The sequence below is a fragment of the Macaca nemestrina genome, chromosome 5, assembly GCF_043159975.1.
Source record: "Macaca nemestrina isolate mMacNem1 chromosome 5, mMacNem.hap1, whole genome shotgun sequence".
Classification (NCBI taxonomy): Eukaryota; Metazoa; Chordata; class Mammalia; order Primates; family Cercopithecidae; genus Macaca; species Macaca nemestrina.
Window position 1 is genome coordinate 77343351 of NC_092129.1, and position 20591 is coordinate 77363941.

General features: G+C 50.0%; 1 protein-coding gene and 1 long non-coding RNA gene across 6 annotated transcripts in view; one reads left to right on the plus strand and one right to left on the minus strand.

Moving 5' to 3' along the window:
• Nucleotides 1–20591, plus strand: part of LOC105478739 (synaptojanin 2) — a 118580-nt gene that overhangs the window by 66062 nt on the left and 31927 nt on the right. For all 5 annotated transcript variants that reach the window (XM_011736349.2, XM_011736346.2, XM_011736347.2 and 2 more), the window contains 7 exons: nucleotides 6959–7020; nucleotides 11631–11727; nucleotides 14313–14485; nucleotides 16490–16571; nucleotides 17235–17384; nucleotides 17460–17625; nucleotides 19052–19243. In XM_011736349.2, the coding sequence (XP_011734651.2) occupies nucleotides 6959–7020; nucleotides 11631–11727; nucleotides 14313–14485; nucleotides 16490–16571; nucleotides 17235–17384; nucleotides 17460–17625; nucleotides 19052–19243 (922 nt within the window). The remainder of the gene's footprint in view (nucleotides 1–6958; nucleotides 7021–11630; nucleotides 11728–14312; nucleotides 14486–16489; nucleotides 16572–17234; nucleotides 17385–17459; nucleotides 17626–19051; nucleotides 19244–20591) is intronic.
• LOC139363337 (uncharacterized) lies at nucleotides 671–13866 on the minus strand. The gene is made up of 3 exons (XR_011623486.1): nucleotides 13835–13866; nucleotides 12347–12578; nucleotides 671–790 (listed from the first exon to the last, which is right to left on the minus strand). It is a non-coding gene; the product is annotated as an uncharacterized lncRNA (long non-coding RNA).

Consider the following 20591-nt stretch of genomic DNA (forward strand, 5'->3'; position numbering starts at 1 on the left):
GGGCACCAGGGATCAGATACAGTCCCTGCCTGCAGGGAGCAGGGGGCAGGACATGGCAGTGTTGTGTAGATAGAGCCATGCTGGAGGAAGGGAGAGGCCCCCGGGGCAGCTCTCCCAGGCTGAGGGTGTGGGGTGGGCTGCCCAAGGGTCCAAACTGGGGAGGGGTGAGGAAGAAGCGCTCGGGCAAGGAAGGCAGCCCTTGCAGAGGGAACAGTGGGTGCAGGTGTTGTAACTCCTGATATCACAGTGATCAGGGAGTATTACTGGGTAACTTCTTGAAGTCCTGGGCATGAAGGGAATGGGAGGACAGATAGGAGAGGTGAGCAGGGCTGGGTCAAGGGCCTGTGGATGCTGCACTGAGGAGATTGCATCCCATACCAGCAGCTACTCAAGTAGTACTCCGCAACCTTGTTGCACAGAAGACTCAGCTGGGAAGCTTGAAAGATCCTGATACCCAGGTTGATACCATACACATTAAGTCACAATATCTGGGGCCAGGAGCCAGGCAGCTGTCCTTTTTGAAGACCCGTGGGTGACTCCAGTGTGTAGGAAAATATGGGAACCACTCGGTACTGTTCTGGCAAGCCAGTTTTATTGGGGTCAGACTGGGTACAGGGAGCTTTGGTTTGTAGCATTTGTCCATTGCTGTGGTGTAAATTCTGCCATCATGGCCAGTTTCAACCTACCAGCTTCGCATTGCTGAGCTCAGAGTTGGACCAGCTCGGTGCACAGTCAGCTTGCAGGCCTGCGGCAGCTGGCTCCAGCACACACTGAACACTGTGCTAAAGGGCTGCAAGAGAGGTGGAGACATGATTAGACAGAAGTCTAGGAAGTGTTAGTTTGGAGGGGGATGGGAGGCCGTTGAGCTGAGATTTTTGGGTAGCCTTAAGTCGGGGTTCAGGGGAGAGGCGTGGAGGTACTGTCTGCGATCTTTGGGCCTCTTGAGTTCTGATCGAGACTCTGCTGGGACTCCCTTAGCCAGGAGTTCTCCAGACCCTGACTATCCTCATGGCTGTCTCCCTTAACTCGTCTCTGGTCTATAGGATTGAACTAATGACTTTAGGGGCCAGATAAGAGTAGCTGGCCCTTTGCCCAGAGGGGAGAAGGATGGGGTGAAGAAGAAGGGAAGCTGCAAAACGCAGTGACAGTAGTGGACCCTGCCCCCAGCTGCAGCTTCTGCCTGTGGCTTCTGACACTCAGTAACCTCAGGACTAGGTGACGCCAGAGAAGGTGGACGCTGGTCAGTGTCGGAGCGGGACAGAGGAGAGGAAGGATATGAGGCCCAAGAAACCCAGATGAAAGGGATGCATGGGGTGATGGGGGAAGGGTGAGCTCCGGACAGAACGTGAGGCCCAGCTCCCCCTCCACTTTTGCCCAAGGCCTCACTGTGTTGCCTTTCCTCCTGCTTAAAAGAAGCAGCTTTGGGTCATGACTCAGGGAGAGGCAGTTAGACAAGTCCAGTAATAGAGCTTGTTTAGGGGATGGAGGGACTCAGCCTGAGGCCCTGAGCTCAAGGAAGCAGCTGTGGCAAGCTGAGCCTGGTCACAGTGTCCCTGAGGCTCTGCAGGTGTGGACGTGCTTCTGCTGGTGTGCATGCAGCTCTGCAGGTATGGACATGGCTCTGCAGGTGTATATGCAGCTCTGCAGGTGGGGACATGCCTCTGCCCGTATGCACGTGGCTCTGCAGGTATGGACACAGCTCTGCAAGTGTGGACACAGCTCTGCAGGTGTGCACACGGCCCCTGGAGCTGTCTTCTTTGTTATACCTTCTACCCCTTCATGGGCATTTGCATCCTGAGCCGAAAGGGAACGTAACAAATCCAGAAATAAGTCAAAATCAGAGCTGCTCAAACTTCAGTGTGTGTGCGTAGGAATCTCCTGGAGGCCTTGTTAAAACACAGATTTCTGGCCCCACCCCGGAGAGTCTGGCTCAGCAGATCTGGGGTGGGCCCAGGACTTTGCATTTCTAACAAGCACCCAGAGGAGGTCCAACGACCATACTTTGAGAACCACTGGTCTAGACTTACAGATCCTTTCTTCCCATTTCCTGCTCTGGTCATTCACCTAGGGGTGGTGCTCCTGACTTCTTAGTGCTCCGAGGTAGAAAGGTTTGTTGTCAGCAGTGATATTGGACTAGCCACTGAGGGGATATTGACCATGCCTGTGACAGTTGGGCCCAGCCCTGTCCACACAGAATCGTTGTCTAAGTCCAGGATGAAAGACAGGCCCGAGGCCTCAGAAAAGATGTGCTGCAGCCCCTGTCCAGGCTGTGCCTTCTGCTGTGGGCAGCTGATTCCAGGGCGTGCCATCTGCTTGCCACGTTCCCTGAGTCCTCAATGATGTGGTTGAGGGGACCCCATCATAGGCAGGCACCTCATTCCACTGTGCTTTGCTGCCTGCTCCCTGGACTCAAGGGCGTAGTTTCTGTCAAATTAATTTGCACTTGTGCAGACTTGTTAGGAACTTTGAAGTGCTTCTGGGTCTTTCCATGGGGGTCCTGGTTAAGTGTCATCACCCAGGGCAGGGGATTCAGCATCTCCCATCCCTTTCCTGCCTTTCCACGATACTCAAAGGCATGATGACTCAGAGGGTGCTCAGTAACTGAGGAATGGACTGCTGACTGATAATGCAGTTTATATGTTAACAGGGGAGCTATAGAGCCTGAGGATTGGACACTGCTAGGTCCAGTCATCTGTGCGACAGTTTCTGCCTAATTAAAAGAAGAGGCTTTGGGTTATGACTCAGGGAGAGGCCATTAGACATGTCCAGTAATAGAACTTGTCATGACGGAGAGCCAGGCTCCTCAGCCCTGGCCTGCCGAGCTTGTATTCTTGTCTCACTGTGCTCCCATGGGAATGATTCTACAAACAGCTGCCACTCATCCCTGAAGCCAGGGGAGATTTCCTGTGATGACTGACAGACGACACAGCCCCTTTCTTGGGTTTCAGCCCTTGGTGACCTCTCAGAGGGTAGCTGAGGGGTACACAGACCCGCTGACTTCCCTCTGGGTGCAGGATGGAGCACGCCTCTCGGCAGTGTGGCCATGAAAGTTTTCAAATTCTCTGAGATTTCCTCAACCAGGTGTTGATGGCCATTGGGATAAAGGACAGAGGCAACACAGGCAGCAAAATGACGGGGTTTGGGGTGAGCCTTTCTTAGGAGCGCCCATTAGCCAACGGCCAAGATGCCTCATTTTGCACTCATTTTGCCTGTGACCAAAGTGTCTTAGGACCAAAAGGGATTTGGGACTTTGTTGAATTGTTTATATAGAAAAACCTTGGCCGGGAGCGGTGGCTCAAGCCTGTAATCCTAGCACTTTGGGAGGCCGAGACCATCCTGGCTAACACGGTGAAACCCCGTCTCTATTAAAAAATACAAAAAACTAGCCGGGCGAGGTGGCGGGCGCCTGTAGTCCCAGCTACTCAGGAGGCTGAGGCAGGAGAATGGTGTGAACCCGGGAGGCGGAGCTTGCAGTGAGCTGAGATCCGGCCACTGCACTCCAGCCTGGGCGACAGAGCGAGACTCCGTCTCAAAAAAAAAAAAAAACAACAAAAAAAAAAAAACAAAAACCTGGCCAGGCACAATGGCTCATGCCTTTATCTCAGTACTTTGAGAGGCCAAGGTGGGTGGATCACTTGAGCCCGGAGTTCAAGACCAACTTGGGCAACATGGTGAAACCCCATCTCTACAAAAAACACACATACACACACACACAAAATAGCCAGGTATTGTGGTGTGCACTTGTAGTCCCAGCTACTTGGGAGGCTGAGATGGGAGGATAATTTGAACCTGGGAGGTTGAGGCTGCAGTGAGCTGTGATTGTACCACTGCACTCCAGCCTGGGCAACAGAGTAAGACCCTGTCTCAAAGAAAAAAAAAGAAGAAGAAGAAAATCTCTAAATCTATTGAGGAATCTCTAAATCTATTGCTGAGAAACCAGTTCTCTAGATGGGTGCTTTTCTTGAGTCTGCAATGGGGCAGTTGTATCATCTGTAGTGGTGAGTTATAAAATGATATATGAAGCATGATAATAGCTGTATCTCATGACACAGATAAACCTGATGGCACTGCTTTTACAACACTCAAACGGAAGCAAAACTAAAGAGTGCATTTTCACCAACTTATTCTTGAAATAATTTCAGAGCTACAGAAAAAGTTTAAGAACAAGAGGGAGCTCCCATATGTCCTTCACCCAGATTCACTCAATTTTAACCTTTTGCCACACACATGTTGTTATTTTTGAACCATTTGAGAGTAGGTTGCATATATCACGTCGGTGTTAGTCCGTTTGCCTTGCTGTAAAGGAATATCTGAGGCTGGGTATTATCAAGGAAAGAGGTTTATTTGGTTCATGGTTCTGCAGGCTATACAGGAAGCATGGTGCCAGCATCTGCTTCTGGGGAGGGCCTCAGGAAGCTTACAGTCATGATGGAAGAGGAAGGGAAGCCAGTGTGTCATATGATGAGGGAGGGAGCAAGGAAAGGGAGGTTGCAGGCTCCTTTAAACAACCAGCTCTCCTGTGAACTAGCAAAAAACTCATTCATTACCATGGGGTTGTCACCAAGCCATTCATGAGGGATCTGCCCTTATGATCCAAACACCTCCCACCACACCCCACCTCCAACCCTGAAGGTCACGTTTCAATGTGAGATTTGGAAGGGACACACATCCAAACCATATCAGTGTCTCTTTACTTAAGTGCAAAATATACTGTCCTACATTACCATAGTATAGGTACACATTTGGGAAATTTAACATTGACGAAGTACTTCATTCTCATCTGCAGGCAATATTCCAAATTGATCACTTGTCTCAATGATGTCCTTTGAAGCACCTTTCCTCCCTTGAGTCCAGCATCACATACTGCATTTTATTGCCATGTCTCTAGTCTTTAATCTGCATCTGTTCCTTGGCTTTCTGTCTTTCAAAGCATTAATGTTTTTGGAGAATGCAAGCCTTCTTTTCCTTTAAATTGAGAGTCCCTACCTTTAGGTTTTCCTAGTGTTTCATTATAATCACATTCAGTGTATGGATCCCTGGCCAGCATACTGCCTACATGATGCTGTGTCCTTCTCAGGGTACCTGGTCTGGAGGCACACGGTGTCCATCTGCCCCTCATTAGTGATGTTAATTTTGGTCACCCAGTCAAGGTGCTATTCAGTTTCTCCACTTATGGTTAATATGTTTTCCCTTTCAACTAATCAGCAATCTATGGGAGACACTTTGAGACTGTGCTAGTATCATGCTTCTCAGTAAACTTTCCCTTAAGATTTATCATCAACAGATAACTTTTGCTGAACAATTATTTACTATGACAGCTGTAAAATGATGATTTTTAAAAATTATTTCCTCCAAATTTATCACTTGGTATCCTACTATAGAGCCCTCTCTTGTTCCCCATTCATCCACCTACACACCCACCCACCTGCACACTGATTCACCCATCTGTCACCCATTAACCCATCCATTCGTCCACCCATCCACCCATCATCCACCTATCTATCCACCCATCCACCTACTTGTCTACCCACCATCCACCCGTCCCTCTATCCAGCCAGTCATCCAGCCAGCCAGCCAGCCAGTGACCCAGCCATCAATCCACCCAGCCATCCACCCATCCACCCACCCACTCACCCCCTTACCTATCCATCTTTCATCTGCCCATTCACTCACCCATCCATCCATCCTCACATTCACCTATCCATCCACCCAGCTATCTATCTACTGATGCGTCCACTCATCCATCCATCTACCCACCCATCCTCTTACCCACCTTTCTATCCATCCACTGATCCATCCATCCATCCATCCCCATTCATCCATCCATGTATCCATTCAGTCACCCATCCATCCATCCATCCATCCATCCTCCCATTCATCCATCCACCCAGTATCCATCCATTCAGCCATCCACCCATTCATCTATCCATCCATCTATCCATCCACTCACTCACCCACCTACCCATCCACTCAGCTATTCATTCATCCATCCATCCATCCATCCATCCATCCATCCACTCAGCTATTCATCCACCCACCCATCTGTCCATCCATCCATCCATCCTCCCATTCATCCTCCCATTCATCCATCCACCCAGTATCCATCCATTCAGCCATCCACCCATCCATCCATCCATCCATCCATCCATCCATCCATCCATCCACTCAGCTATTCATCCACCCACTCATCTGTCCATCCATCCATCCATCTATCCATCCATCCATCCATCCATCCATCCATCCATCCATCCATCCACTCAGCTATTCATCCACCTACCCATCTGTCCATCCATCCATCCATCTATTCATCCGTCTAGTTATCATCAGTATGGATTCATGGATTTCTATTTTCTTCATCAGGTTATAATCCATTACTGTCCTCGTATAGTTTGATGTTCAAATTGCCCCAGATTTGGCCAGTGAAAGCCCCCTTTAAGCTGGCTCCAGTGACTATATTTTAAATGTTTTTTTAAACTAAGTTGAGTATTAAATAAATAGTTCTATTAATAAATAATAAGGCAAATTTTATAATTAGGATGACTCAGATTTTAGGGCGAAATTAGTGTCCCTGAAGGCATGAAGGAGGCTGAGAAGCAGTTTCTGTCTCCCTAGTTGGCTTCCCTGACCTCTGTGCTATCAGAGAGCTTAGGATCTGACATCTGCCTCATAATCTTACCCTGAATCTTCTGTCTGTGGAAGAATTGCAGCAGACATGGTCATTTTGCAGTTAGGACTGGGCAGCAGCAAAGTCAGACTCGAGGTGCCTAGACCTGAGTTTGGAGCACTGTTAGCAGAATCCAGAGAGCTCAGCCTTCCTGAGCCCTGAAGAGACCACAGAGGTGGCCTAGTGGGTGCCACATGCAGCCTGGCTGACAGTAAGAAGGAGAATGGGAAAAACCACTGCCTCCTTGCTTTGCAAAGCAGGAAGAATCACTATTGTTACTTCTCTTTGCTTTAGGTTGGCTCCCATCATCTGAGACTCCACAGAGGCCTGGAAGCCAACGCCCCTGCTTTCGACAGGTAGGGATTGTCTGACACCATCCGAGCCTGTCATTGTCATCCTTAGACGTCATCCTCCCATCAGACACAAGGGATAGGGTGCGACGGGAAAGAGAGGACCCTGAACCCTGAATCTAAATCTGCTTTCTTTTTGGTCCTTTATGCAAGAAGGGAGATTACAAAATGGGATTTTTACTTGTTCTCAGGTTTCCTGAAGGTAAATTAATGAATGTTCAGGTGGCACTTTATAATTATTTTATCTTATCAGTTTCTTGCAATGAGGCTTCATCTCTATGCCCTGGTTAATAAGGGATAATCTAAATTATAGGATATTTGAAGCTGTTTGTTTTTTGTTTTAAAATAATATAGAATAAATAAGTATAGAAAAGTATAAAGTGAAAAATAAAAGTACCTTAACTCCCAGTTACCACTCTCAGAGATTTTATATTAGTAGTTTTTTACATGTCATTCTAGAAAACAATTTTGGCATTATATATATATTTAAATACACAAATTGGATCATAACACATGACTGTTTTGCAGCTTGCTTAAGAAAAGCTGAGCTATTTGTAATATGTATTTGAAATAATAGCTTCTTAAAAGATTTGCTTATTTAGGCTGGGCACGGTGGCTCAAGCCTGTAATCCCTGCATTTTGGGAGGCCGAGACAGGCGGATCACGAGGTCAGGAGATCGAGACCATCCTGGCTAATATGGTGAAACCCCGTCTCTACTAAAAAATACAAAAAACTAGCTGGGCGCGGTGGCGGGCGCCTGTAGTCCCAGCTACTCGGGAGGCTGAGGCCGGAGAATGGCATAAACCCAGGAGGCGGAGCTTGCAGTGAGCTGAGATCTGGCCACTGTACTCCAGCCTGGGCAACAGAGAGAGACTCTGTCTCAAAAAAAAAAAAAAAAAGAAAGAAAAAAAATTTTGCTTATTTAATCTAAGTACTCAATATTTTAAAATTGTCTTAGTGAATATAGTAAAAATTCTCGAAAGTAATGTTTTAAGTGTTTGGCTCATTCTACCTGAAGCTTTATTGAGACTTTAAGTTTGCTTTCATACTCTCGTTAAACATAATGCTGGTCGCATGAGCCCAGATGTGACCCCCTGATTAGCATGTTACATATAATGGGCTTTTTCTGTAAAGAGATATTTAATCAAGTATAGACAAGACCATTGCCTTTTCCAGAACATTTTTAGTATGTCCTAAGCATTCTACATACGGAGTTCTTTCAGTTGACATTCATCTATACTAAATTGTCTTAGGAAATAGTGAACATGAAACTGAAAATGAAATTCTACCTGGCTGAACTCTGTGGCTCAGATTTTAGGGGGTCGCCTGGGTGACAAAGTGAGACTCCATCTCAAAACAAAACATATGAACAAGAAACAAAAATTCTACCTGAAGCTGACACAAAACAAGAGGGAAGGGTCATGCTGGGTTCACTTCAAAAACCCTCCTATATTTAGGAGCTTTCTTAAAAAATACATAGATCTAGTTGAAGCACATTTGCATAGACTGTAGATTTTGCAGAATCCTTGTAATGCGTGGTGTGTGAGGTGCACGTACCACAGAGAATGAGACCCCTGTCTTCTCACAAGCGCGCCAGAGGCTGCCTTGCCCCTTGGAAAGCATTCGTAAATCTAGGGGTACACTTAGATCTCTTCTGCAAACTACAGGACAAGTTTCTGAAAGGGTGAGTCTTTCTACAGGCAGCTACTGTGTCCAGGAAGTGTCTTCTGTAATGCTTCTTACCCACGACACTGGACTGGAGGCAGGAGCCCTCCCATTCCCTTGCAGGAGCTGCTGCTTTCATGTTCATTGCTGACTATGTTCCCCTCATTTGAGATGACATTTGGAAATAAGGTGACGTGTCTGCCTAGTGGCCGCGGTGGGGCACCGTGTGGGTCCCCCTGAGAGCAGGCTGCCCAGGTCCCCGATGATGTCCCTGGACTGGCATGTGCGTTGTCCTGGGTGCTTCCCAATTCTCTTCTCTGGGACATCACTGTGCCCTCAAGAGTTGTGCGGTTCTCTGATGAATTTCATCGAGAGTAAAGCCTTTCTTTCCCCTGTAAAACCTTCACATGGATAGTTTTTCTCCCCGGAGGATGCTTGTTTTCCTTTGCCTGAGCCGCATGGGTGCCCATTAGCCGAGGCTGTCTCTTGCCACTTTGCTCTACGTGCTCCATATCTGAGGAGGGCTGTTGGCAGCAGGCCTTTGGCTGCAGCAGGGTCTTGTCATCTCTGTGTGGTGATGAGTCTCTGTGGAAGGGTTAACCTTTCACGGGGCAGTGCCTGAGTCTCCACTCGCAGGACAGTGAAGCCCTTCTTCCCCGCCCCACTCTGCCGGCGGCTGCTGTGCACATCAGGGTGTGCTGAACTCTTGGTCCCTCCCTGAAGATGAGAAGGATGCTTCCAAATGGAAATCTGATTCCTTAGTGTCCCGAAAAACTCCTGTTTTCCAAGTAGCTTCCCATGACAGTAACCCATGGGCAGGGGAAGTGAAAAAAAAAGGCCTCAGTGCTCAGGGTGACCCAGGAAGAAGCCTGCATGCTGCCGACCTTGCTGCCGGTGCCAGCGCTCCCTTATCCCCTGGGTGCCAGCGCTCCCTTATCCCCTGGGTGCCAGCGCTCCCTTATCCCCTGGGTGCCAGCGCTCCCTTATCCCCTGGGTGCCAGCGTTCCCTTATCCCCTGGGTGCCAGCGCTCCCTTATCCCCTGGGTGCCAGCGCTCCCTTATGCCCTGGGTCAGCGGGGCCTCTCAGCTCATCAATAACGAGCATTTTACAATAAAGGAAAGAAGAACCAGCTCCCACACACCAAGCACTGTCTTTGTCACTTTCACTAGTCTTTTTAGTCCTCCTAGCCATTCTCTGCAGGAGGGGAAGTAGCCCTGCTCTGTAGTTGAAGGAGCCAGCTCAGAGGGGATGAATCATTTGATCAGGGGAGTTTGGGGTTGGTGACAGCATAGAGTAATGATGAGGAATAGTGAGTAATAATGAGTAACAGCAGTTCCTCTGGCCCTGGGCTTTGGAACCAATTGAGAAGAAGGGGCAGGAATGAGACAGGCAGCGATCAGAAATGGGCCTTGTTTCTGAGGAGCCACATTGTGGGATGTGGCTTGGATGTGTGGCCAAGGTGGGCTCCCTCACCAGGGGCAGAGCCTGCACATGTCAGAGCCAGGCCTGGGATGCAGCTTCTCTGGGCAGACTGACCCGAAAGAAAGTCCACAAGGGCTGAGCCACACACAGCCCCGCCTCAGGGCCGCCTGGAGCTCCACATGGAGACGGGAGCCCGGGAGGGTGCTCACCCTTAACTTAGGCCAGCAAGTCAGCAGGCGAGCCTAACTTCAAACCACCCACTTCAAAATCCATATTCTTTCCACTACTGTCCCTTAAAATTAGTAAAAGAATGTTTTCTCTTATCGGGTAAGGAAAAAAAATGATTTTTTTCATGATCATTATTAGCTCTTTAAAAAATTCCACTCATAAACATGTCATTATAGAAATTTGGGAAAGAGAGGGATGTTTAAAGGAGAAAAGAACAGAAATCATATAAAATTCCACCACTTGTGACATCATGTGTTTTCTTCCAGTGTTTTTTCTATATTTAGGCCTAAAGATTGCACCATTAAATAATAATTTGACGTCTGCTTTTTGCATTGTATCATTTCCCTGTGTTTTGTTTAAGGCACTACATTTCAACATGTTTACACTTGAAATGTAAGGTTACTTTAAAAAAGCTGGTGATCATGGATAAATATTGGAATCTCCCCCTAATATTCCAACATACATATTTAGAAAGTAGCTTCTAATACAAGGAATATTTCCCAAAGCCTGCAAGTTGTTTTATCTCCTTGTTGTGGTTTAGCATAATGAAATACAGCACTTAGATTGAAAACAGGATGCTGAGTTGAGAGCTCTCCTGCCAGTTGTTCTAGTTTTGAGAAAGATGGGTACTAAGCAAGATAAGAAATTCATTTCACACATGTGCACATTGCCTGTATAAGACTCTAGGCCAGGCGCAGTGGCTCATGCCTCTAATCCCAACACTTTGGGAAGCTGAGGTGGGAAGATTGCTTGCAGCCAGGAGTTCGAGACCAGCCTGAGCAACATAGCAAGACCCTGTCTCTATGAAAAATAAATAAGTAAAAATTAGCCAGATGTGGTGGCATGCACCTATAGTCCCTACTACTTGAGAGGCTGAGGTGGGAGGATTGCTTGAGCCCAGGAGTTTGAGGCAGCAGTGAACTATGATCATGCCACTGCACTTTAGCCTGGACAACAGACTGAGATCCTACCTCAGAAACAAAACTCTGTTGATGGAAGGTCAGGATAGGTGTTCTAGATTTAACAGGAGATGCTTTATAGAAAGACCAGCATACCCTTTGTCTTATTCCAAACTCATGTAGAAGTCTACACTAGCTAGTCATAATGGCAGCTGGGAGGGACAGGTTCTCTCCACCCAGGCTCATTTTCCACGCTTTGGGTCATGGGGACTAGCTGGTCCTGGACTCTGGCACTAAAAGCATGACTCCTTCTGCCCCGTCTTCCCTTGAGGGGCAGAACAGGGCAGAGTCGGCACCTGTGCCTGTGCCCAGCATCATGCCCACCCCACTGACTTTGCAGGCACATGGTGCTTCTGAAGGAGCAGTACGGGCAGCAGGTGGTCGTGAACCTTCTGGGAAGCAGAGGCGGAGAGGAGGTGCTCAACAGAGCCTTCAAGGTAAGACCTGGTTGTCCCCTCCACGGCTGGGCTGGGCGGCGGGTGGCCATGGTGGAGCCTTGAGCCTGGAGGTGGCTCCTGCAGGGACTGGAGCTGAAGCCCAACCCTTCTTCATTTCCTGAGGCTTCCCCAGTGTTCCGACCAGTGAACACGGCAGTGCTCGGTGACTCGGGCCCTGATACAGTTTGAGTGTAATGTCTTTTTTTTTTTTTTTTTTAAGACGGAGTTTCACTCTTGTTACCCAGGCTGGAGTGCAGTGGCGCAATCTCAGCTCACTGCAACCTCCGCCTCCCAGGTCCAAGTGATTCTCCTGCCTCGGCCTCCTGAGCAGCTGGGATTACAGGCGCCTGCCATCACACAAGGCTAATTTTTGTATTTTTAGTAGAGACGGGGTTTTACCATGTTGGTCAGGCTGGTCAAGAACTTCTAACCTCAGGTGATCCACCCGCCTCAGCCTCCCAAAGTACTGGGATTACAGGCGTGAGCCACTGCGCCCGGCCCAGTGAGTGTAATTTCTGTGAGCTGATGATTGGGAGAATTTGCTCAGTCAAAACAGAGCATTTCCTGTCCCCAGCCATGTGTCCCTTACCCTCCCCGTGGGGCTTTGAGGGCTTCTGACCTCTTAAGGAGTCCCTCTCAGTCCAGCTCAGGAGCAGGCAGGCCTCCTCTTCTGCCCTGGCTGGTCCTGGATGAGCTCCCCCAGCCCCACAGGGCACCTGACCTCAGGGCTCAGGACTTGGCTTTCCCCTGCTTGCCCGCTGGCCTTCAAATTTCTCCTTCTTCCTTGGACCTGCTCCTGCTGGGCTCCCGTGGGCTCCTTCAGGGTTCCCTGGGGGATTTTCCTGGCGAACCTGGACAGAGATCCTGGGCAGGGTCACAGAGCCATGGGAGCAAGAGACTCCGCCCACCTGGCCAGGGTCTATCCCTGTGCATGGATCCCAGGCCTCCAGCCCCTGCCCCCTGCTCCCCAGGTGCAAGACGTTCTAGAATGAACCATGGAGGTTTCTGGTTCCTTTACCAGCCTCCATGTCCCCTGCCTCATACAGGAAAACTCTCGTTGTTTAAAGCTCAAGAATATCCCTTACAGAGAGAGCTCGAAGTCACCTCACTGGGTGTGAGGGCGATCTCTGAGCCTTTCCCTCTGCTTAGAAATGCCACATGCTTATGCTCAGAGCAGGCACTTCCTGGTTGCCAATTTTATTTGGCCAGACCTGCTTTTCCTGTTTGGTTTGTTGCTATTAGCAACAAGCTCCAGAAGTGTCTCCCTTCCCACCCATCTTGGCAGTGATGCTGGCTGCTAATTTGAAGGAAGAAGGAAAAAAAAAAAGAAAGCCAAAAAATAAGAATAATAATAAGAACCCCAAGTCTTTTCCCCCTATGCCTTGAGTTGTGGCCCCTCCCATCAGTGGGTGAAGTGCCCGGTACTGGTGAGGGCGGGAGATGGCAGCCACCTCATACAGGGAAGGGTGGGCTCCTGGCCAGGTAGGGAGGGGTACTCTAGCTGGAGACCTGGGTCATGGCCCTGCCTGGGATGGTCCTCAGCCACATCAGTTCGGCCCAGACCAAGGTTGGCGGCCCGGCAGCCTGCCCAGGGCCCAGTGGCCATCAGTCCTGCTAGATGAAGCACTGGCTCCAGAATGCATGGCACTGAGCCACCAGGCACTGTTGGGCTCCTCCAGCTTCTTGCTCACAGCGAGACTTGCTTGACGATGGCAGCATTGCATTGATTTATGCTCAGGCCTATCACAGGTGGTCACATTGAGTCAGACCAGATGACCCCCAAGTCCTTCTAGTCCTTCCAAGTCACTAGGACCTCTGGCTGGGCAGAGGCCGGACTGGCCTGACCTGAAGCCGCAAGGGCATGGGTACAGGGTGTGAGAGGCCTGGAAGCCAGGTGGCCTGGGTAGGCGGACAGTTTGTCCTTTATCACAGGGCTCTCTGGGGAGAAAGCCAGTGAGCTGCCAGGCTAGGGAAGCCTCATATGGAAGGGAGGGCTCTTAAGGACATCGTGGTGTCATCAGCAGCCCCTTGCCCTGCTTCCCATCTGTCCCCACCTTCACTCTGGCTCCCTGACCATTCTGAAATAGCATCGGGATGTGGGACCCACCTAGGCCACTTCAGCTGGAGACTTGGTCTCTTCAGAGCACAGCCACCAGAGGCTGGTATGCAGCAGGCTGGGGCCAGTTACCAGGGCAACGGGGAGCTGGATTATGAGCTCTGCAGCCTGCTGCAGCCCTGCTATCTCTGAGGGCCTGGGCCACCTGGGCCACCTGAAGAACAGAGCAGTCCTTCCTCACCTGTGCCATCCGGGGAGCCCTGCAGCAGTATGATCTCCCCAGGGGACCACACCTGCTCTGGCTTCTTTTGTCCAAGGGGAACCTTCTGCCCTTTCGCAGGCAAGATGCTCTGTGTGGGTTTTGTCCCCCCAGGACCTTTGTCCTGTGCTTCCCTTTCAGGGTTAACTGCCTGGTCCATTGTGAGCTTCCAGCTAAAGCATGTCCTGCGGCAAGTGCTATGCAAGGAACTTGTCCTCCTTGTCCTTCCTTCCCTCTGCTCCCCTCACCGCCCTCCCCTCCTCTTTTCAGAAGCTGCTCTGGGCTTCTTGCCACGCAGGCGACACGCCTATGATCAATTTTGACTTCCATCAGTTTGCCAAAGGCGGGAAGCTAGAGAAATTGGAGACCCTCTTGAGGCCACAGTTAAAGCTGCACTGGGAGGACTTTGATGTGTTCACGAAGGGGGAGAACGTCAGTCCACGGTGAGGCTCGCTGCACACTGCACCACGTCTTCTGCTGGGGGGGAAGCGTCAGTCCACAGTGAGGCTCGCTGCGCGCCGCGCCTTCTGCTGGGTGAGGTGGCAGAGGGGCTGCACCATAGAGGACATAGAGGACATGTGCCCTGTGAGAGGCAGCTTCCTTCCCTCCCCACTCAGCTACCCTTGCGGTTTCCTGGGTCATAAGCTTGGCGACATTGGGAATCTTGGGTTCCAGCTTCTCCGCTCCCTTCCCACAATAGGAGACAGGCTTTTGAATTTCTCAAGGAGATGTTGAGGCATGGTTTTCTGTCAAAAGAAATGAACTTATAAAGGGGACTGCATTTAACCATGGAGCTCCACGCTGGGACACAGGCCTGTGAGAGTGAGGGCCACAGTCCCAGTGGGATGGCTGGCATAAACTTAGATTGCTCAAGGAGACCAGGGTATGGACTGCCCTGTTCAGAACAGAGGAGGAAAACGAAGTCCAGTTCCCTCAGGTCACATGCAGGGGGTCCTCATTATTTGCAGATTTCATATTGGCTAATTTACCTATTCCTTAAAACTTATTTGTAACCCCAAAATCAGTACTCAAAGCATTTTTCCTGGACATTCAGAGACGTGTGCAGAGCAGTGACAATTTGAGTCACATGTACATGCTTCCAGCTGAGATCAAACAAGGTGATACTCTGTCTTCTTATTTCAGCCCTCGTATGTAAACAAGTGTCCTTTTTGAGATTTAGTACTGTTTTTCACATTTGTGGGGTCTTTGTTAGGGGCCCCTCTTTGTTCAGGGATCTCATGGTTTAGTATGGCCCCAAGTGTTGTGCTGAAGAACTGTCTAGTACTTCTGAGCACAAGAAGGTGGTGGTGTGCTTTATGGAGAAAATGCACATTAAGATAAGCTTTGTCCCGATATGAGTTACAATGCTGTCGGCCATGGTTCAGTGTTAATTAAACAAATATATATATTCAATAAGGTGTCTTTATATGGAAACATACATAAAACAAGTTTGTATATTGATCAGTTGATGAAAATGTGACCAGAGATTTGCAGGAACCTAACCCTATATTTCCCCTAGGACCGATGGTTCTGTGTTCATGTCCAATTCAGTGTTCCTACAACTTTATAGAACATAATTGCTATAGCCGGGCACGGTGGCTCACGCCTGTAATCCCAGCACTTTGGGAGGCCGAGACGGGCGGATCACGAGGTCAGGAGATCAAGACCATCCTGGCTAACACAGTGAAACCCCATCTCTACTAAAAAAAAAATACAAAAAACTAGCCGGGCGAGGTGGCGGGCGCCTGTAGTCCCAGCTATTCGGGAGGCTGAGGCGGAAGAATGGCGTAAACCCGGGAGGCGGAGCTTGCAGTGAGCTGAGATCCGGCCACTGCACTCCAGCCTGGGTGACAGAGCGAGACTCCATCTCAAAAAAAAAAAAAAAAAAAAAAAACATAATTGCTACAAATAACAAGGACCAGCTAAACTTAAAATGACCCAGTTGTGCAGGCTGCTGAGTGTGTGTCCTGGGGTCTGCCTGCCTTTCCAGCAATGCTGGGGATCCACTGGGATGGACACTGGGGTTTCTGGGGGGCTACTGGTGAGGAGGTGGGGGTTCTTAGAACATGTTTCCTCACGCCTGTAATCCCAGCACTTTGGAAGGCCGAGGCATGCGGATCACAAGGTCAGGAGTTTGAGACCAGCCTGGCCAATGTTGTGAAACACTGTCTCTACTAAAAATACAAAAATTAGCCGGGTGTGATGGCACGTGCCTATAGTCCCAGCTACTTGGAAGGCTGAGGCAGGAGAATTGCTTGAACCGGGGAGGCAAAGGTTGCAGTGAGCCAAGATCGTGCCATTGCACTCCAGCTTGGGTGACAGAGTGAGACTCTGTCTCAAAATAAAAAGAACATGTTTCCTTGGGAGTCGACAGACATGGGCCACTGTGCTATGGCCACTGCTTCTTTGAACACAACTTATAACTTTACATTTCTTCTTGTCCTAAGTTTTCAGAAAGGCACTTTGCGGATGAACTGTCTTGACTGCCTGGACCGAACCAACACTGTGCAGAGCTTCATTGCGCTCGAGGTGCGTCCCTGCTGCAGCCTTCTCGGCCATCTGTGCCAGGTCCTATGACTTAAGCTGGACAGGCTGAGCTGAGCACCTTTAGCGGCAAGATGAGGGTGGCATCACCGAGACAACTTTCTAACTGTGGGGAAGGTGGACAGGGAGACACTGGGACATCCAGAGAGGGGTTCTTGTGAAATGCATCCCAGACATGGTGGCCCAAAGGCTCCTAGGGAAGAGCAGTTGTGTAATGATTATTGTGAATGCACCATTGGCCCAAGGCAGTGTGAGGCTGGCCGAATGAGGCTGGATTTGAAGCTGGGGAGGGAGACTTGGGTCTGCATGGCCGCAGCTGTCTGGCTGACCTCTCCTGGCTGGGGGGTTAGGGGCAGGATCAGTGCCCCTTGCTGTCCACCACTGTTTGCTCTTTAGCCTCTAGCTGTGTAGCGGGGAGATCAGGTGTCAGGGGGTGAGAGGAGGGCTTGGGTGGACCCTATAGATAAAGTTGGGGTGAGGTATGGGAAGTCACTGTCTGCTGTAGGAACTCGTCATCCTCTGGAGGGGCACAGGGTCTTCCAGGACACAGCGTAATCCACAGGCTGCTGAATAAGGAACTTCCTGGGATGGTGGCTGTGGGGCCTCTGTGGGAGAAGCCAGTGACAGCCATTCCTGATTCCTCCCCAGGTCCTGCATCTGCAGCTCGAGACCCTGGGGCTGAGTTCAAAACCCATTGTTGACCGCTTTGTGGAGTCCTTCAAAGCCATGTGGTCTCTGAACGGCCACAGCCTGAGCAAGGTGTTCACAGGCAGCAGGTCCCTGGAAGGGAAGGCCAAGGTAGGGCCCCGCCAAGGGGGCAGGGTGGGGGCCCCAGGGACCCCCCTCACGGCCTGTGGTCTGGGCTCTTGGCAGGTGGGGAAGCTGAAGGATGGAGCCCGGTCCATGTCTCGAACCATCCAGTCCAACTTCTTCGACGGGGTAAAGCAGGAGGCCATCAAGCTGCTGCTGGTTGGGGACGTCTACAGCGAGGAGATGGCAGACAAAGGGGGCATGCTGCTGGACAGCACAGCGCTCCTGGGTAGGGCCCGCCACGGACAGGGGGAGGCGGGAAGGCGGGGCGCTCCCCGGCCCCACGCTCCCACCGCCTCTGTGCCATCCAGAGAGTGGGTGGCAGACGTGCCTGAGGTCTGAGCAGTGGACCATGCACCTTGCAGCTGTCACTGCCTCTCCCGGCAGCCTGTGCTTTCCAGCTGGGCCTGGGAGCTCACGCTTCCTCTGTCTTGGCTTGGACTGTGTTTCCATCCTGAGAAGCGGGAGACACCAGGCGGGCTCAGCGAGAGGCCGTGCACTCTCCTAAACGCATCAGTGCCTTTGAACGCTCACCCACTCCAGAAACTTCCTCAGCTGCTTGGGTTCTTGGGCTTTTAGCAGGTGATGTTGGCCTTGGGAGCTTCCCATGAAGTTGGCCTCCAGTTTCTGTTTTGGACCCTGTAGAAACAGAGGAAGAGGATGCTGTAATCTCCCAGGGATGAGGGCACCTTCGGGTCTCAGCAGCAACACAGCGTGGTTCCATCAATATAGGAGGTTCCTTTGAGAGCATTTTAATGACATCTTCTTACCTGAGCCTGTAAACATATTAGGTCTCATGGAAAAAGGAGGAGAAACCCAGCATTTTTCCTAATAAGAATGTACAAGTGTCGCTTTCAAAACGTCAGGTGTTTTTGAAAAATGAACTAGCCCATGCTTAAAATGGGTTCATGGCCCTTTTCCACTCTCACTCTTTCTTCACTGGGGGAGCTCTTATTTGGCTTCCGATAGGCCAGGCGATATTTATGCCAGCTCTATAAAAGGTGAACGAACTGCATGTTGTACAGTGAGTCTCATTTAATAGCAAGGCAGACATGAGTTAGATTTGGGTTACGTCACAAGTTTAAACGATGGAATATATTTTGGCTATTGAGAGGATGGTGATGGTTCTGTGTGGTGACTTTTTAAAGCCTTAAGTCTGGGGCAAAACAAAACATATCAGACATGCAGGCTGGAAGGCAGAGGATGCAAAAGTGGCTGTCTGGGTTGGTAAGACACTTAAAGGTATAGTGGATATGGGCACATCCACATTGAAATCTGGTCAGTTACAACATGCCCTGGCTTAAATTCCTATGCCTTGTTCTTCCACGGAGTGGACAGTGGGGACATGGCTTTTCCCTGTCGTGTCTGAGATCCCTGTGATCTGATGTCCCATGGCTTCTGGCTTCAGTTGGGGGCAGGGGTGTAGACGGTGAGTTTCCAGTCTCATGTTTTCACGCCTTTATTGCGGAAATGCCATAGGGGAAGCACCGTGGTGACCATGGTTTTAAACCTTTTGTCGTCTTCCTAAGGAGCATACCCTGGTTTATCTCTAGAGGCTCATGAACCATCTGTCTCTGCCAGGCAGCCTCTTCTTTTTGGAGGATGCCTGAGCTTTGGAACTGCAAAGAAATGTGCCTTTTTATGCCTCCTGACAGTGACTCCCAGGATCCTGAAAGCTATGACTGAGCGTCAGTCTGAATTCACAAATTTCAAGCGGATCCGGATTGCCATGGGGACCTGGAACGTGAACGGAGGAAAGCAGTTCCGGAGCAACCTGCTCGGGACGGCGGAGCTGACTGACTGGCTGCTCGACTCGCCCCAGCTCTCGGGCGCTGCCGAATCCCAGGGTGAGGGCAGTGGCTTCGGGGGAGACAAAAGCCAATTCCACCTCACCTGACATGTCAGGCTTGACCCTTTAGTGGCCATCGTCTTGTGGAATTTCGTCTTTGTGTTTTCCCTCCTCACAGTGTTTAAATAGCACCGTGGTCTGACTATCAAGAATGCTGCCTCACAAGTAACTTTGACTTTTTTCCTTTCCCGAATGTTTAGAAGAGTTAGCAGATGGTGAATCTCTCTTTTTCTCTTTGCCTACAGTGATGGTGAAGTCTTAGGCTTTCATCAGTAGAATCTTTTTGTCACCAGGCTGAAGGTGTGGCTTCTAGAGCCATGTAACTGTGAGGACAGGAGCCGGGCCTGTCTTCAGTGTTTTGTTTTTGTTTGTTTTTGTTTTTTGTTTTTAGACGAGTTTCACTCTCATCACCCAGACTGGAGTGCAATGACACAGTCTTGGCTCGCTGCAATCTCCGCTTCCCAGATTCAAGCAATTATCCTGCCTCAGCCTCCTGAGTAGCTGGGATTATAGGCGCCCACCACCATGCCCTTCTAATTTTTGTATTTTTAGTAGAGACGGAGTTTTGCCATGTTGGCCAAGCTGGTCTCGAACTCCTGACCTCAGATGATCCCTCTGCCACAGCCTCCCAAAGTGCTGGGATTACAGGTGTGCGCCACTGCACCCGGCCCTGCCTTTAGTGTTGATATTGACCAAGAACGGCTCATCCCTGCCTCTCCCCAAACCAACTCTATTCATCTGCTTTAAGTAGTCACAAAATAATCCATGTGCTATTTAGGAATAAAATAATTCCAAATGTTGACACCTCACCTTTTATCTTGTAAGATACACTATTGAATGGCCCTAGAACTTAGGATCTGAAGAATAAGTGATTCTTGTACAGTCAGCGTTGACTCAGGGGCCTTGCTTTTTTTTTTTTTTTTGCTTCCTTGGACTCAGGAAGACACTTGTGTTTCACGTTTTTGCCTGTTGGTGAGTGACCTGTGGTCTAGCTGACATGTGGTGGCTCGTGTGTACATTCATGCCCCACAGCTGCCTAGGTGGTGCCCAGAGCCCCATCCCTTCTTCTGCACACGCCATCTGTGCCCTCCTTTCTGCCTCAGAGGGCAGGTGGCGGAGTCCACCATTCAGAGCCACTGGGGCTCTCTGTGTTGGTGGTAGCCTGAGTTGCTGCTTGTGCCTCCAGAAGCCATTCAGGATACGCTCTGGAGCAGGCCCATCAATGCGGAGGGTGCTTAGCACCGCCGTGGCTCAAGAGCCGTCCCTCCTCTCCCCACTGAAGTGACTCCTCCTCTTTTCCCTGCAGGAGGGTGTGCATGTTGTTAGCAAGCTGGCCGGTGTTTTGC